The following is an 18975-nucleotide window of genomic DNA, read 5'->3' as shown; positions in this document are numbered from 1 at the left end:
CCCTCATTTCCTGAGAAATGAGTTACGGGAAAAGAAAGATGAAAAGACAGCTTGAGTTACGGAAAAAGGAAAGTGGAAAAAAGGAAAAGTGTAAGTCGCTTGAAAAGACAACTAAAGGAAGGACTCTCTTTTTTTAAAATAAACAAGGGGAGGTTTTAAAACAAAAGGTGGCTTTGTGTTCGGATTAACCAACCAAAACGATTAGCAAAGAAATCCTTGCACGCTGTGTTTCTGGGGGGGAAAACAAACAGGTTTGGGTGTAGTTTGGCTGCATAAACGTGAGAAAACTGGGCTCTTTTCGACGATTTCCCCAATCCTGGCTTTCTCCTAATATCCCACTGAGGTAGGCAAGGCTGAGCAGGGGGAAAGCGTGGCACGACAAAACCGTGCTTGACTAAGCCGCGCCCGATTAAACCGCGTCGCTGATGTCATCAACAGGGCGACAACAGCCAGCGCGGAGAAAGAAGGGCGCTTTAAATAGCGCTTTGAAAGCAAGCCGATTCAACTTAAGGTAAGGGTTAGGTTTAGGGTTAGGTTTAGGGTTAGGCTTAGGTTTAGGGTTAGGTTTAGGGGGGTTAGGTTTAGGTTTAGGGGTTAATTTTAGGTTTAGCGTTTACAGCATGCTTCTGTCTCTGCGCTGTTGTCGCCCTGTTGATGATGTCAGCTACGCGGTTTCGTCGAGCGCGGTTTAGTCAAGCGCGGTTTTGTGGTGGAACCGGGGGAAAGGAGGCACAAAGGTGATTTTCACGGTTGATCGAAACTCCGCTCCCTTCTGACCTTATCCAATAGCCCAGTGGTCACCAATTGGTGGTCCATGAGAAACTTTTGGTGGCCTGCAGAAAAATCTGGACATTATTTACATTTTTTTAATGTTTTATTGCCATCTTTTCCCCGGACTTATTTCCTTTTAGCCTTGAAAATCTTATTTTCGGAGAGGTCTTATGTTTCTTGAGGTGGAGGAGGTAGCCAAGCTGCCATGAGGTGACCGGAGAAGGGAAGGGCTGCCTCCCGCTTCACTAGGCCCATTATTTTACAAATTTATTTATGTTTGTTTTTTTTAAAATCATATTAGCGGTCTGCTGGATTTAAAATTACGAATTTAGTGGTCCGAATTCCATCCGCCGGCCAATGCCGACTGGCGACTACCCGGAGGAGGGCCTTCTCTGTGACTGCTCTGACCCTCTGGAACGAACTCCCCGTGGAGATTCGAACCCTCACCACCCTCCAGCCTTCCGCAAAGCCCTTAAAACCTGGCTGTTCCGACAGGCCTGGGGCTAAAGAGCTTTTGCCCCCCCCCCCTCAAATGGTATGGTTGTTGTGTGCTTTTAAATTGTGTATTGTTATGTTCGTCTTTTTTATCCCTTGTCTGTACCCCCTTCCCTGACTTGGATTGTGAGCCGCCCTGAGTCCCCTCCGGGGAAAAGGGCGGCATATAAATGCAATAAATTCCAATTCCTGAGCTCCGAAAGGTTGGTGACTTCTGCAATGGTCTTAACATCCTCTAGTTCAAGAGCCAAGATGAGGGCAGAACCACAAATGGCAAGATTCCGAAAAGCAGGAGGAGAAAAAAGAATTAATTGGCGCCTGCGGGGTATCCACCCTTAAGGCCACGACGCAGAGGTGCAACCAACGGTTACTTCCTCTTCCCAAAACCGCTGTACTCCCCGTTCTCGCTTGGAAAGGCATCTCTGATTCTCCACCTGCAGCAATTGGGGATCACAGCCCGGGAGCTCAGGTCACCCTCGCCAAAGCGCCAGTGAATATACCGCTCGTATGCGCAGTGCCGGAAGGGCTTGTTGGCGGCCCCGGAACCTTGCAAATCCAAGAAGGGATCTTTGTAGAGCAGAACAAACTCCAGCACGGATCGGGAGAGGACCAGCTGCTCAAAGAGAGGTGAATCGGCGATGCAGGCTCCGTCGGTTTTTCGGCAGCAGAGCCGTTCGCAGAAAGGGTCTGCCGGACGGCACTTTCCACAGCAGCACCAAGAAGGACGTTCGCGGAAGCAAGGACCTTCCCTTCGGTTCTGGAGGAGCTGCAGCTCTTCCGGGTTTTGCGGGGACGTGGTCCGGTCCCGATATGGAAGTTGGGAAGACGGCATGAAATCGCCTTGGTACTTCTGTTGGCGAAAAACATCATATTGCATCACCGCACTGAGCCGCGGTGGCGCAGTGGTTAGAGTGCAGGCTGCTACTGCTGCTTGCCAGCTGCCAGGAGTTGGCAGTTCAAATCCCACCAGGCTCCAGGTGGTCTCAGCCTTCCATCCTTCCGAGGTGAGTAAAATGGGGACCCAGATTGTTGGGGGCAAGAGGCTGACTCTATAAACCGCTTAGAGAGGGCGGTGAAGCACTGTGAAGTGGTATATAACTCTATTGGTATGACCTATCTTCCTTCTTCCTTTCCTTCCCGCCTCCTCCTTCCTTCCTGTTTAGAATGCAGTATTGCAGGCTAATTCCGCCAACTGCCAACAGTTTGATTCTGACTGACTCAAAGTTGACTCAGCCTTCCATCTTCCGAGGTGGGTAAAATGAGGGACCCCAGATTGTTGGGGGCAAGAGGCTGACTCTATAAACCGCTATAGAGAGGGCGGTGAAGCACTGTGAAGTGGTATATAACTCTATTGGTATTCCTATCTTCCTTCCTTCCTTCCCTCCTCCCTCCTTCCTTCCTTGTTTAGAATGCAGTATTGCAGGCTAATTCCGCCAACTGCCAACAGTTCGATTCTGACTGACTCAAAGATGACTCAGCCTTCCATCCTTCCGAGTGGGTAAAATGAGGACCCAGATTGTTGGGGCAAGAGGCTGACTCTGTAAACCGCTGAGAGAGGGCTGTAAAAGCACTGTGAAGCGGTATATAAGTGTAAGTACTATTGCTATATTGGTTTGTGATGGTTTCTCCTTCCTTCTTCCTCTATTCTATTCTGTTCTGTTCTATTCTATAATGTGAATGTGGCCACTGGAGAAGAGAAACACCACCATGACAATCCAAGCTTTTAGTGTGTTACTAAACTGTGACTTTGAGCCTTGGGTGCTTTCAATCTACTCACAAATCCCTAGGCAGGTACCCTGGCCGATACCTGTGCACACCCCGATAAAAAAGGCGATCCCAAACTCACGTCAATCATCCTGCCCTTGATGTTCTGCAAACTGGTCTCGGACAACTTGTCAATCATCAGGATGCCAGGCTCATCAACAAAAGTCACGTAGAACAGAGTCTGTCCAGATCCCAGCCAACGAAAACCAAAAGGAGATAAGATTTAGTATTTTACTGGATAGGTGTGATATTCCGTAATGATTAACAAAACAGCTCAAGATTCCACCTTGCACCAACGCAAGAAAACTATTCCTCAGGATGGCAAAAGACAGGAGGGAAGGATATTCTGCATATATACACATCATGCATCAGATCTGCAAGCCTATCATATCACTCCATCCCAGCACTGATGGTGTTGCCTAGTTGGGTCATGAAACGTCTAAAAAACCCACTAAGCTCAGAGAGCACTAAAGATCTCACAGTCTCAGCTCTGCTTGATAGTGGATTGATTATTTTATTATTAGTTTGATTATTTTTCAAACCTTACAAAAGGCTCGTAGTAGAATTTGGTATAGGAAGGGATCTAAACTTGGATAAACCATTCAAGGGCTGATTATAAACCTATAATCATTCTACATACTAGCAAATATTGACTATGAATCTACATTATTGAAATATTGATGTTCTAAATAGTTCCATTTAAAAGCAGGACAAACTTAAGCAGATATCATGTCCCATTCAGTCACGATTAACCATAAATTGCAACGGCTATCACGCTGGTTACCTTTTACGCCTCTGTGGATGACTGATAAAATATCATGTTCATTTTGTGTGTAATAACAATGTGGGAAGCTAGAAATACATATTTTTGTGAGGTTTTGTATTCTTTGATTTTTAATAAATTTTCAAGGCAGGTAAAAAAAAAAAAGATCTCACAGTCCCTCCTCCTCCTCTCTGCAAACTCCCCCTCTCCTCTACAACTGATGATGTCACCAAGCTGGGCCATGAGATGTCTGCGAGAAAACCACCAAGCTCAGAGAGCACCCAGGACCCCACAGCTGGACCCTGAGCTGCACGGGTGCTGCCCATCAGTAATGACGTATAACAAGCATTTATCCATCCCTGTCCATATTGCCTTGAATCCGTTAGTGGAGATGGAGGGATCACCCATCTCTAGTAGGTTTATAGGCCACCATGGATGGGTCTCCACGGGCGTGGCACGACAAAACCGCGCTCGACTAAGCCGCGCCCGATTAAACCGTGTTGCTGACGTCATCAACAGGGCGACAACAGCCAGCGCGGAGAAAGAAGGGCGCTTTAAATAGCGCTTTGAAAGCAAGCCGATTCAACTTAAGGTAAGGGTTAGGGTTAGGTTAAGGGTTAGGGTTAGGGTTAAGTTTAGGGTTAGGTTAAGGGTTAGGGTTAGGGTTAGGTTAAGGGTTAGGTTAGGTTAAGGGTTAGGGTTAAGTTTAGGGTTAGGTTAAGGGTTAGGATTAGGTTTAGGTTTAGGTTAAGGGTTAGGGTTAGGTTTAGGGTTAGGTTAAGGGTTAGGATTAGGTTTAGGGTTAGGTTAAGGGTTAGGATTAGGTTTAGGGTTAGGTTAAGGGTTAGGGTTAGGGTTAGGGTTAGGTTTAGGGTTAGGGTTAGGTTAAGGGTTAGGATTAGGGTTAGGTTTAGGGTGAGGTTAAGGGTTAGGTTTAGGTTTAGGGTTAGGTTAAGGGTTAGGTTTAGGGTTAGGTTTAGGGTTAGGTTTAGGGGGGTTAGGTTTAGGTTTAGGGGTTAATTTTAGGTTTAGCGTTTACAGCGTGCTTCTGTCTCCGCGCTGTTGTCGCCCTGTTGATGACGTCAGCTACGCGGTTTCGTCGAGTGGGTTTAGTCGAACGCGGTTTTGTGGTGGAACCCTCCAAGGGATATCAAAACCACAACATGGTCTGTGCATTTTGTAAGGGAAGAGTTGAAATCCCCCCCTCTGCTAAGCAGGGACCTTCTCCTGCACTGGAACGACAACATGTGTCACATTGAGTGATAACTCTTACACGTCTTGGTCCCAGCACCTCCTGGAATTTCTTATTGCGATAATACTCCTTCACCGGATCAGGTTTGCAGCAGCAGCAACATGTAGCAGTGAGCAGGCAATCCACAACTATCTGAGCCTGTGAGGACAACAATCAGGAGGATTGTAACAAAGCTGTTCTCCTAAACATAGAATACGATTCATAGAAAGGTTTTGGAATTTGGAGACCCAGGAATTGGAACCGTGCCAAAGCCTGACGGCCAAGAAGGTGTTCCGTAAAAGCATCCAAAGCTATTTTTCGAGATGGTTGAGGTGGTGTTGTGGCCCGTGCCACAACAGCGGAGCTGGTGGGAGATTCGGACAGTGAGGAGGTTGGGGAGGGACCTGGGCCAGTCCTGGAGTCTGGGGAAGGCTCTGAGGAGGGCTCTGTGTCGGAGGCAGAGAGGGGGACAGGGCCGTCTGACAGTTATCAGCTGCCTTTGGAGTCGGACATCAGTGGGGCAGAAAAACGCTGGAGCCTGTTCCCAGTGTGCTCATGCGCAGTTGCCAGATGAAGGGAAGAGCTAAGGACAGGGGTCAACTTGGGAGTAAAGGCACAGCTGGACGGTGAATGGCCCCTCCCAGAGGCAATAAAATAGGAGTGACAGGGGAATGGAGTTTGCAGGAGACATTAGTTCGCTTCATTGGTTCGTGACTCTCCGAGACTCCTTGCCAAATTTTGCAAGATCTCCACCTGGCAGCTCTCCAAGCCTGATAAGGTCTGTGACCGTAAATCCTCCCTCGAAAGACTTTGCTGGATGGGAATGAACAGAATTCACAGTCAATTAATCAAAGGGGTTTTTGTCGGGACCAGGAGTTCGCTTCAGGCTCTCAGGGAGCCTCGGTTCGAACAGGTGGGCATCCAAATATCAGCCTAAAGACCCCCCCCCAACCTTAAAACGCAAAGCAAGAAAGGGGCGATTCAACCGTGGCAGGCGTTTCACATTTGAATTCGTCCCGAGACTCAGCCGTGGAAAAGCATCCTACCACGCCGAAGTAGGAGAGGACTGATCCAATGTAGACCACGATCTCAAAGATGTCAAACTTCCCGGCCTTTGGAAAAGGAGAGCAAAATGACGTCATAAGGGTGACACATTAGAGGAAGCCGCTAGGACTTTTTCCTTGCCTTCACGGAATACACAGGTCGACTTACAAACAAGATCCAAGACATATGGAGTTACTTTCCTGTAGTTCCTTCCTCCTGTCTCACCTACAGACAGAAATCTTGCCAAATTAAGGTGGCCCGTTTGCATCATGAAAGATCCACTCTGAGAACTTGTAAGGAAGAGCTGTCTTAATTCTTCCATCCAACCAAACTATTGTATTTTTCGGTGTATAAGACGGCGTACTTTTTTTTTTAATTAATTTTTTTAATTTTGTTACATAAACAACACATGCCCACACCAGTGGGGAAAAAAAAATCAAAACACAAAAAAGACAAAAAACAAAAGACAAGGCAGGGGAAAAGAAAAAAAAAAGAAAAAAAACCACAGATATATATTATATGTTTTATATATTATTTTTTGTGCATCTCTTCCATTAATTCATATTAATTCAAATATCTTAACTCAAATGTTTACCATATTGACATCATCATACCTCCACTTTTAGTTGACTACAGTTGTTTAAGCATCCTTCATCCTTAACTATGCCAAAGATTTAATCCATAACCACATGCTAGCATTTCATTTACTTGTTATAAAATCCTCTATTAACATCAAATCCTCATATCCTGTCTTAGCTAAACATCCATAATATTTAATACCAAAAATTCCATCCTCCATGTATATAGTTTATTATCATTCTCTTTTCTTTATGTAATTATATCGTATATCATAACATTTTCCCCATATTAGTTAACATTTAACTGTATATAGTTTTATTTTATTTTTTAATAGTGATAATTATTGTGATTAATAACCTTTGTATATGGTCCAAAAATATTTCTAACCTTCCCTTCTCATATCCAATTATTATTTATCATATCAACTCCACATTATATACATTACTATCATTATCAATTATTATTCAACTATGTCTATTACAAATAAAATTAATTAGGTTTAGCTAATAGGCGTACTTTTTCTTTAAAATGTTCACTTGTTAAATAGAGGGGCGTCTTATACACAGACAAGCCTCTATCTCGGAGGTCTTCACCTTTAATTGGTTAAAAACCAATTTTGTTGTATTTAAGTACAATGACAATAAGGTTATACTTATACTTGGCCACTTTTAAGACTTGTGGACTTCAACTCCCAGAGTTCCTCAGCCAGCGTCCCAGAATTCATAGCTGGCTGAGGAATTCTGGGAGTTGAAGTCCACAAGTCTTAAAGTGGCCTGGTTTGGGGACCCCTGCTCTATCTTACATGCAGCTCTATCATTCCTCTCTATTGCAGTTGTTTCCTGCATCACACGGCCACTCTAGGTTTCATCTCTAGTGTTCCTGTGATGCCTTTCCTGTTCTTGTATTGCTCGCTCTCTTACAAGATGGCTTCTGCACAGTCATGGCCTGTAGTGTGCTTACTACAAGAAACGGCATGGAGCATGGGGGCACCCTACAGGAGTGGGTTGCTGCCGGCGTTATTGCTGGTTTGCTCGCACACTGCACGCCCACCATGCATTGCTTGCGCATGTGCAGTTGCCTATAAATTGTTCTGCGCATGCGCAGAGCATTATAAAATGATTAAAAAACATGCCGGCAAGGGAACTGGGGGTCCCTACCGGTTCGGCAACGCAGTCACAATTTTCACAACCGGTTCGCCTGAACCGGTACGAACCGGTAGTCTGGTGTCCTATACAGGGGGTGTCTTATAGATGGAAAAATACAGTAATCTTCATTGTCTTTTGGTCCTCTGGAACACAGCCCCTCCCCTCCTTTTCTGGAAATCTAGACTATTCCACTACATTACGAGGTGGTGCAGTGGTTAGGGGTGCAGTACTGCAGGCCACTTCAAGCTGACTGTAATCTGCAGTTCAGCGGTTCTAATCTCACCGGCTCAAGGTTGACTCAGCCTTCCATCCTTCCGAGGTGGGTGAAATGAGGACCCGGACTGTGGGGGCGATATGCTGACTCTGTAAACCGCTTAGAGAGGGCTGAAAGCCCTATGAAGCGGTATATAAGTCTTAACTGCTATTGCTATTATCCCACCAATGGAAGTTTTCCTTCCCCTCCAAGCAACAAGGAGAGGGGAGCAGGAAATATTCAGGATCAAGACTTCACAAAGATTTAAATTCTCCACGTGGGCTGCTAGAGACACACCCCCAATTGCGATCTCCACACCAGCAACCCACTTACAAACCCACCCGGAATGGAATTGCCCACGGGGAGCGGGACGTATTCTCATTGGGACCATGTGGGGGTTTTCTCAATGGAAATAAAGACGTAGGGCAGAAATCCAGGGGTGTTTACCGTGCCAAAGATGAGGATGTCAAAACGGATGCCGTAAGCTTTGATCAGGGTCCTTTCCTCCTTTCCACCTGGCTGCTTGTAATACCTGGCAAATCTAGAACGAGGAGACAGGAAGAACGGTTGCGGTGCCAGGTTCGACTCTTCGGCGGCCTCTGAGCTTGACCGTTTTCCTGCAGACGTCTTAATACCAGCCTAGGTAGCATCATCAGTACGGTAAAGAAGAACTGAGGAGGGACCGTGGCATCCTATCTGCTGACAGTAGGGATGCTACGACGGTCCTAAGTGCGAGGACCAGTCGTCAATCATTTCTTCAATGCTGCTGTAAGTAAACAACTGGCTGTTGAGTTGAGGACTGGCTACACTGAAGTTTCTAGCACATGTCAAGAAAAGTGGAAAGTGAATGAGGAAGAAGGAGAGATAATTGCTGGGTTTTCACACGGAGACACAGCAGGAATAGTTGGGAATCTCAGAGAACATTGCAACGGAAGCTAGAAGTGAACACAGGATGTCCAGCATGCTGTAATAACACAACTCTAATGGCCTTAAAGAAGGACCAGGGGAGACAGGATAGCATCTTCCAATATCTGAGGGGCTGCCCCAAAGAAGAAGGAGTCAAGCTATTCTCCAAGGCACCTGAGGGCAGGACAAGAAGCAATGGGTGGAGGAGGGAGAAAAGAAAAGAAAGAGAAAATAAGGTGGTGTCATAGCAGGTGTGAAGGATGGTAAACAATACATTCCAAATTATACCTTATAACCTTTCAAATGGAATAATAATATAAGAATGGCAAAGAAAAAGAATAACTATGTGAATGTATACCTATAAATGTATGTAAGAGAATGAATGACAGTAAAAATATAAAGCACAATGTAGGTAATAATATTTGGTCATAAGTAGCTAAGTATAAATAATAAAGAATTGTACGTAAAAATGGATAACAAATAAAGAGATTATGAACGCAAGATAGAAATGTATAGAAGGGAAAACACCAACTGCAAAGAAACCGATTCGGAACTGCTGTATGATATACGATGGAACTTATTGTTCCTATGTTGTTTTTAAAGTCATGTGTTTGTTTCTGTTGATGTGTTTATGTGTTTAAAATAAAAAAATTATATATATACATACATTACATACATACATACATACATATATATATATATATGTTTTATTTGTGCTGATAAATAAATAAAGGGAGACTAGTATAGATCTATTTCAAGCTATTTAGCTCTCATCAGCTAGCCATACCCTTACTGGGATTCGAACCTGTGCTGTATTGCATCTTAGGCAAACGTCTTAGCCATTATGCCACAGGTCTCCTCCTTATCAGCTGAAGCCAGGGAAGAAGGTATATATTTAGTGTCACAACCCCTGGTAAGCCCCAATTATGGGAGGAAGTTAACTGCTTCCATCATCTGTCAATCGGCTCGTCACAAGAGTCCATCACGACAGAAACCCAATATTTTTACTGTTGCCTTTGTTATATTTGTGTTTTATTTGTGCTGATAAATAAATAAAGGGAGACTAGTATAGATCTATTTCAAGCTATTTAGCTCTCATCAGCTAGCCATACCCTTACTGGGATTTGAACCTGGGCTATATTACATACTAGGCAGACATCTTAGCCATTAGGCCACATATATAAAAGAAGCAATGGGTGGAAACTAATCAAGGAAAGAAGCAACTTAGAACTGAGGAGGAATTTCCTGACGGTTAGAACAATTAACCAGTGGAACAGAAGTTGCCTCCAGAAGTTGTGAATGCCCCAACACTGGAAGTTTTTAAGAAGATGTTGGATAGCCATTTGTCTGGAACGGTAGAGGGTTTCCTGCCTAGGCAGGGGGTTGGACTAAAAGACCTCCAAGGTCCCTTCCAACTCTGCTATTATGATCATCAAGTAGAAAAATAAAACCGATCCTCCCTCCTGGTCTGTGATATCCCTCAAAAGCACAAGTACGTGAATATCCATTACCTGAAGTTGTAGCCAGGGTATAAGGCTTCATTGGTCCGTTTGTCATCCAGGCGCCGGAAACCATAGTTGGGGCTGCAACGGTACCCCCATTTGTCTAGGTTACAATCCCAATTAATTTCAATGCCAATGATGCCTCCCTAAGAGAAGATCGTCAGAGAAGTAAATTTGAGCAAGACACAGAGAGAGAGAGAACTTTTAGCAAGCATTCCTTAAGGTAAAGGTAAAGTTTCCCCTCGCACATACGTGCTAGTCGTTCCCAACTCTAGGGGTGGTGCTCATCTCCGTTTGAAAGCCGAAGAGCCAGCGCTGTCCAAAGACGCATCCATGGTCATGTGTCCGGTATGACTCAAGGCTGAAGACGCACAGAACGCTCTTCGCTTCCCACCAAAGGTGGTTCCTATTTTTCTACTTGCATTTTTTAACGTGCTTTCGAACTGCTAGGTTGGCAGAAGCTGGGACAAGTCACGGGAGCTCACTCCGTTACGTGGCGCTAGGGATTTGAACCGCTGAACTGCTGACCTTTCTGATCAACAAGCTCAGAGTCTTAGCCCCTGAGCCACCGCGTCCCGTGAAAATAAGCATTCACTTTTCCTCATTTTATAGGATTTCTGCACATGAACATATTGCATTGCAGCTTTTTCTTGTAAATTTCTCAAAAAAGAAAAAAGGAAGAAAACTTTAAATTTGGTTTGGATTCTCCTTTTCACAATGGAATTCCACTTTTGCCCTTATTAACTCAGTTCTTCCAACTAACAGCAGAATAATAATAATAATATCATCATCATCATCATCATCATCATCTGCTGTAAAAAAATCGCACAGACTGATTTTAAATTGCGGCACAATTCAGTAGCGCAAATGATCCATTGGAATTTGTGCAAAAATTATAATATTAAAACAGCAACAAACTGGTGGGAACATCAGCCTGAAAAAGTCACCGAAAACCAGATGGTGAAGATCTTGTGGGATTTCCGCATACAAACGGACAAAATACTGGCGTAATACACCAGACCTCACACTGGTTGAGAAAAACAAGGTCACAATCCTAGACATCGCGATACCAGGTGATAGCAGGGTCGATGAGAAGGAATATGAAAAAATCGCAAAATACCAGGACTTAAAAATCGAAATTCAACGACTATGGCACAAACTAGCAGTGGTAATTGCAGTGGTAATTGGCACACTGGGTGCTCTTCCAAAAGCACTGGAATTACATTTAAAACAGTTAAAAATTGACAAAATCACCATCAGTCAAATGCAAAAAGCCGCACTGCTTGGATCCAAAATGGATCCAAAACCAATAATAAATCAACGTCCTTTAGCCACTTTCAAAGTGCCACCTTACCTGAATGGCCATCTCTGAAAACTTCTCTCCTGCCTCTTCAAGAATATCCCCCAGCCGAAAAATGGGGCAAAGCGGAGCTCTGTGCTTGTGGTATGTACAGGAAATATTAAATTCCAGGGGAATATTTTTCTGCAGGGAACCATTAGAACAATCAATCAGTGGGAGGACTTGCCTTCAGAAATTGTGGCTTCTGGATGTTCGTAAGACAAGGTTGGAAAGTCCAAAATGGTAGAGGTTCTTCTGCTTGAGAAGTGGGCTGGACTAGAAGACCTCCAAGGTCCCTTCCAACTCTGTCGTTCTGTTGCATTATTCAGAAAGGGAGCAGTTTGATCAGTGAAAGCTACACAAATCTATATTTTATAAAGCGCAGGACCTCGGAAGACCAAGCATAGATGCTCTTCCAGGAATTTAATGGTTTGACATTGATTTGTATTTTGTTGCATGTCTCCCCTGGAAACCCAGATTTTAGAAGCTGCACCATATCTTCTTTTTTAAAATTTTTATTAATTTCATATATACATTCACAATTATATGATCTCATAACTTATTAATAATATGTATTTATAACAATTTTCCCCTACAGTTGACAATATACTTGAAATTGCTTTCTTACCATCCCATAAACCCATCTTATCTTACAACAATCCTACTTCTTCTTCCTTCCCTCCTTCCTTCCCTCCTTTTCTCTCCTACTCTCCTTCCTTCCCTCCTCCTTCCCCCTTCCCTCTCTCTCTCCTTCCCTCCTCCTTCCTTCCCTCCTTTCTTCTCTCCTCCTCTCCTTCCTTTCCCCCTTCCTTTCCTCCTTCCTTCCCCCTTCCTTCTCTCCTACATTCCCTCCTTCCTTCCCTTTCTTCTTCCTTCTCTCCTTCCCTCCTTTCCTTCTCTTCCTTCCCTCCTTGCATCCCTCCCTCCTTCCTTCCTTCCCTCCTTCCTTCCCCCCTTTCTTCTCTTTCTTCTCTCCTTCCTTCCTTCCTCCTCTCCTTTCCCTTCTCTCCTTTCCCTTCCTCCCCTTTACCCTTCCCCTGATCCTCCCTTATCTCCCCTCTCTCCTACTCTTACATTCCCTCCAATTCTTCCTCTGCTTTTCCCAGAAAGGGAACAGGAGGGATCCTCTTTTTAAATACAGCCATCCTAAGCCCAGAGAGCCACTTACTTGGTATAGTCAAATTTTGGAAAGTGGATGTTGTTTTTGATAAGCACGGTGAAATTCTCAGCGCTGTCAAGAATGGCTGGTCTGGAAGGATGAAAAGATCCAAGTCAGTTCTCACTTATTAAACAGTCATGATGACCCCCAGGCAATTTAATCACCTTAGTGGGGGAGTCTCTTCAAAAGGCTGGGCATTGGGGGGTCTACCAGAGAGCTGCTGTGGTTTGCCACCTATTGGTTTCACTGAACAGTAGTCAAGGATGGCCCTCAAAATGTCCTGCAGATATTTATACAGGAAGCTATTAAGGCAGGGTGTTCAACCTTGAGAACTTTGAAGACTTGTGGACTTCAATTCCCAGAATCCTAAGACTTATGGACTTCAACTCCCAGAATCCTAAGACTTATGGACTTCAACTCCCAGAATTCTAAGACTTGTGGACTTCAACTCCCAGAATTCTAAGACTTATGGACTTCAACTCCCGGAATCCTAAGACTTATTGACCAACTCCTGGAATTCTAAGACTTATTGACTTCAACTCCCAGAATCCTAAGACTTATGGACTTCAACTCCCAGAATCCTAAGACTTGTGGACTTCAACTCCCAGAATTCTAAGACTTATGGACTTTGACTCCCAGAATCCTAAGACTTATTGACTTCAACTCCCAGAATTCTAAGACTTATGGACTTCAACTCCCAGAATCCTAAGACTTCAACTCCCAGAATTCTAAGACTTATGGACTTCAACTCCCAGAATCCTAAGACTTCAACTCCCAGAATTCTAAGACTTATGGACTTCAACTCCCGGAATCCTAAGACTTATTGACTTCAACTCCCAGAATTCTAAGACTTATGGACTTCAACTCCCGGAATCCTAAGACTTATTGACTTCAACTCCTGGAATTCTAAGACTTATGGACTTCAACTCCCAGAATCCTAAGACTTGTGGACTTCAACTCCCAGAATTCTAAGACTTATTGACTTCAACTCCCGGAATTCTAAGATTTATGGACTTCAACTCCCAGAATTCTAAGACTTGTGGACTTCAACCCCAGAATTCTAAGACTTATTGACTTCAACTCCAGAATCCTAAGACTTCAACTCCCAGAATTCTAAGACTTATGGACTTCAACTCCCAGAATCCTAAGACTTCAACTCCCAGAATTCTAAGACTTATGGACTTCAACTCCCGGAATCCTAAGACTTATTGACTTCAACTCCCAGAATCCTAAGACTTATGGACTTCAACTCCCAGAATTCTAAGACTTATTGACTTCACCTCCCGGAATCCTAAGACTAACGGACTAAAACAGGAGGGAGGAGCAGCTAAGAAATGCACCTACGCTGGGGCGGTTTTGGCCGACTCCACGGGACACCAAGCTGAGACTTCGCACGTGTTGACGGTGCTGTTATATTTCACACACTTCCCCGTCTGGATGCCTATTGAGGGAAGAGACAAACCACACACACACACACACACACACAGCCATCTCATCAAGGACCGTCACCTGGAGACCAAACTTTTCGTCGGAGAGGGATTCCCAAAGGCCAGGGCAAAAAGGAATCTCACTTACCGTTACCCTGGGGTCCACTCGGCCTTTAGTGCAGCTTCTGTCGGTAGTACACACCGCTTTGGCAAGGGGAAACTGAAAGCATAAAACGGGGGGGGGGGGGGGGGAGGGAGCACATCCAGAACAAAATTCCATTTTAGCCTTCCAAAATCACAACCTCAGCTTTTTAAGCTTATCCGTCTCTCTCTCTCTCTCCTAACAAGTTGCATCCGGATTTATTTTCCTTGTTGTGTTAGTTGCGAAGTCAAGCCCGACCCATCGCGACCATGGACAACATTTGAGGTTTCGAGATTGAGATCTGAAAATGAACATAACATTTCTCAAAACAGCCCAAGCCTCTTGGGTCTAAATTTACACGGTCCTCCAGCTCAGAAATATTTTATGAGCCTATTCACAACTCCTTGGTTACCTGAAGTCAGGACGGAATGAGAACGGAAGCCCCTGAAAATTCATAAGTCATAAATCCTGATGCCATTTCTTCACCGCTGCAAATTCTGTAAAGCAGGGATGTCCAATCTTGGGAACTTTAAGACCTGGGGACTTCAACTCCCAGAATTCCTCAGCTAGCATGATTGGCTGGAGAACTGGGAACTAAAGACCACAGGCCTTAAAGTTACCAAGGTTGGATTCCTTCTGCGAACACGTTGAGTTGATTCTAATTGTTGTTCTTGTTAGTTGTGAAGTCGTGTCCAACCCATCACGATCTCATGGACAATGTTCCTCCAGGCCTTCCTGTCCTCTCCCATCCTCTGGAGTCCATTGTAGCTCACGCCGGCTGCTTTGGTGACTCCATCCAGCCACCTCCTTCTCTGCAGTCCCCTTCTTCTTCTTTTGCCCTCCATCGTTCCCAGCATGAGGTCTTCTCCAGGGGTCCTTCCTCCTCTCATTAGGTGGCCAAGTCTTTGAGTTTCCTCTTCAGGATCTGGCCTTCAGAAGAGCAGTCAGGGTTGATCTCCTCTAGGACTGGCCGGTTGGATGGCCTTGCAGTCCAAGGGACTCAATGCAGGAGTCTTCTCCAGCACCAGAGTTCAAAGGCCTCCATTCTTGGCACTCAGCCTTCCTTATGGTCCAACCTTCACAGTCATCCGTTGCAACTGGGAAAACCATAAGCCTTGACTGTATACACTTTTGTTGGCAGGGTGATATCTCCTTTTTAGTATGCTGTCTATATTTGCCATGCTTTCCTCCCAGGAGCAAGCGTCTTTTGATTCCTTGGCTGCCGTCCCCATCTGCAGTGATCTTGGAGCCCAGGAAAATAAAATCTGTCACTACCTCCATTTCTTCCCCATCTATTTGCCACAGGTTGGCGTTTGTTTAATTCCCCTGCAATTCACAAAAAACACCCTTGCTTTCCACAGCCACTTGGTAAACAGCTAGAAACTGACATAGCCCGGCGCTTACTCACCCATTTCTAGCTGATGGAAAGGGAATAAATAAGTAAAAAAAAAAAAAATTGCCTAGAAAACGTTGGGACTAGTTACAACCTGCTTCCCACTGTTCAAAAACCAGGGAAGTGGGTGGGACACACGAGCCAGTACATTACTGTATCCGTAGAAATGATTTCAAATTAAATATAAACACCTTTGCCCAAAATAGCCTGTTTCACTTTGGGTTTTGCTGATTGAAAAGGTTTGCTATAGAAATGGCCAATATCTTTAGTGCATAAAAGTAAAAAATAAATAAATTAAAGTTTGCTTTAAAAGAGTTTGCCTTTGTTGTAAAAAGTTACATTTGTAATGTCGTTTTACTATCTCTGAGCTAAAAGACTCCAAAGTCACTTTTTCTTTCTTATTTCCCCCCCCCCTTTCTAAACGGCACTTCTACTTTTTTTTTTAATCTGCTTTTACTTCTCTGTTTTTAATTTTTATCCTTTTTAGAGTTGTATTTCTGTAAGCCCGTGGCACGACAAAACCGCTCGACTAAAGCGCGCCCGATTAAACCGCGCGCTGATGTCTTCAGCAGGGCGACAACAGCCAGCGAGCGGAGAGAAGAAGGGCGCTTTAAATAGCGCTTTGAAGCAAGCCGATTCAATTAAGGTAAGGTTAGGTTAGGGTTAGGTTTAGGGTTAGGTTTAGGGTTAGGATTAGGTTTAGGGTTAGGGTTATTAGGGTTAGCGTTAGGTTAGCTTTAGGGTAGGGTTAGGTTTAGGGTTAGGGTTAGGGTTAGGGTTAGGTTAAGGGTTAGGTTAGGGTTAGGTTAGGTTGGATTAGGTTAGGGTTAGGGTTAGGTTTAGGGTTAGGTTTAGGTTAAGGGTTAGGGTTATTTAGGGTTAGGTTAAGGTTAGGGTAGGTTAGGTTAGGGTTAGGGTTGGTTAGGTTAGGGTTAGGTTTAGGGTAGGGTTAGGGTTAGGTTAGGTTAGGTTAGGGTTAGGTTAGGGTAGTTAGGTTTAGGTTAGGGTTAGGTTTAGGGTTGGTTAGGTTAGGGTTAGGGTTAGGTTAAGGGTTAGGTTGTTGTTTAGGGTTGGTTTGGTTAGGGTTAGGTTAGGGTTAGGGTTAGGTTAGGGTTAGGATTAGGTTTAGCATTAGGTTTAGGTTTAGGGTTAGGGTTAGGGTTAAGGTTAGGGTTAGGTTAAGGGTTAGGTTAGGTTTAGGGTTAGGTTAGGGTTAGGTTAAGGGTTAGGTTAGGTTTAGGTTTAGGTTAAGGGTTAGGGTTACTTTTAGGGTTAGGTTAAGGGTTAGGGTTAGGGTTAGGTTTAGGGTTAGGTTAAGGGTTAGGGAGGGTTAGGGTTAGGGTATTAGGTTTAGGTTTAGGTTAGGTTAGGGTTAGGGTTAGGTTAGGATTAGGGTTAGGTTAAGGGTTAGGTTTAGGTTAGGGTTAGGTTAGGGTTAGGTTTAGGGTTAGGTTTAGGATTAGGTTTAGGGGGGTTAGGTTTAGGTTTAGGGGTTAATTTTAGGTTTAGCGTTTACAGCGTGCTTTTTTCTCCGCGCTGTTGTCGCGCTGTGATGACGTCAGCTACGCGGTTTTGTCGAGCGCCCTTTAGTCGAACGCGGTTTTGTGGTGGAACCCTGTAAGCCGCCCGGAGTCCTTCGGGATTGGGCGGCATATAAATTCATTAAATTTGAAATTTTGAATTTTACTCTTTTTCCTCTCTCCCAATTTTCTCACTATTTTCATGTTTATTTTCGCATCTTAGCTCTTGGTAAACTTAATATAATTAAAAACAAATAAAGCAGGTATGAAACGCTGGTACCTCGGGGCAAAGCGCTTGAACCTGGCTTTCGGTCCTGATGATATTCGTCAGCACAAAAAGGAATTCACGCCCTAAATGGACGAAAAGAGAAGGGAAAAGAGAATTCATTTAGTCGGCTGAAAAAAAAACAATCAATCGCAACGAATCGAAGATCGGACGTGGATTCCTTCGAAAAGAACCCCACGGGACGAGAACGCCCGGCCATGAAGAGGATTGAGGATTGTCTTTTTTTTCTCACTAAAAATTTAGTGCAGGGTCGGCAACCTTAAACACTCAAGGAGCCATTTGGACTCATTTCCCACTGAAAAGTGGGGAAAGTCTTTTAAGACTTGTGGACTTCAATTCCCAGAATTCCCCAGCCAGCCATCACGTCTGGCTGAGGAATTCTGGGAGTTGAAGTCCACAGGGCTTAAATGTGCCCAGATTGGACATCCCTACTTACTTACTTACTTACGGTGGGAAGTTATCATCCAGCCCTCTCCCAGAAAAAAATGAAATATCCTAGGAAATATTGAAAAGGCAGAATATTTCTCTGGATGTGAAAAGAAAAAACACGCTTTAAAAGACAGGATAGTTGCCTGCAGCTTCCTGCCCATCCCACTTTGTCAATAGGCCATTGAGAAGCCCACTTTACATGATAAAGACTTCCCCACTGCAGCTGGGGGAAGGGATATTACTCAACTCTCCACGTAGCATCTGAGAACTCATACTTGGATTCAAAAACACAGCCTAGAGAGTAGCCCCCTGCATGGCACCATGGGAGTATGATAACCAATCAGAATACATTTCTTACACAGGAACAGGAAACAGAGAGGTGGGACTAAACAGGGTATAAAAAGCCTAGCAAGCCCCTCCTTCACCCCTTCTCTTCTTCTCCACCAACATTGAAGCATGTGATCCCCTTTTCTGTTCGGGGCTCAAGCCGTGTGGCCCTGTCCATTAAACCATCTTTCCAAGCAGCCTCCATGTCTCCAGTGTCTTTTTCCCCACTTGGAGCCGAACCCAGAAGGACTTTCTTTCAACAAAAGAAAACACCGGGACCCACAAAACTCTCCCCACCGCCTGACTATTTCCTAAGCGGCCACGAAACTAATATACGCAGTTGAATTAAACATTCCATCTGCTTCTGAAACTTGGATTTAATCGTTCTTCGATAAATCACGTGCCAGCGACTGTCGCCCATGGGTGGCGGTGACGCGTATTTTGAGCAACAGGGAGCCGCAGCAGAGGGATGAAAGAGCCACATGCGCTCCGGAGCTGAG

General features: G+C 44.5%; 1 protein-coding gene across 1 annotated transcript; it reads right to left on the bottom strand.

The window, feature by feature from the left end:
• Window positions 1-1405: 1405 nt before the first annotated feature.
• Window positions 1406-17784, bottom strand: LOC116523384 (P2X purinoceptor 7-like; the record flags this gene model as incomplete). The annotated part of the gene is given in 12 exon segments (XM_032238486.1): window positions 1406-2116; window positions 3113-3211; window positions 5067-5183; window positions 6071-6136; window positions 8493-8586; window positions 10463-10599; window positions 11808-11936; window positions 12957-13041; window positions 14296-14392; window positions 14527-14535; window positions 14538-14598; window positions 17714-17784. Coding segments are annotated over 12 exon segments (1448 nt in total), but the record flags the coding sequence as incomplete, so codon positions are not given.
• Between the last annotated feature and the right edge of the window lie 1191 nt (window positions 17785-18975).

The sequence above is a fragment of the Thamnophis elegans genome, unplaced genomic scaffold (assembly GCF_009769535.1).
Source record: "Thamnophis elegans isolate rThaEle1 unplaced genomic scaffold, rThaEle1.pri scaffold_236_arrow_ctg1, whole genome shotgun sequence".
In the NCBI taxonomy this organism is placed as follows: Eukaryota; Metazoa; Chordata; class Lepidosauria; order Squamata; family Colubridae; genus Thamnophis; species Thamnophis elegans.
This window is presented reverse-complemented; position numbering and strand designations above follow the sequence as displayed.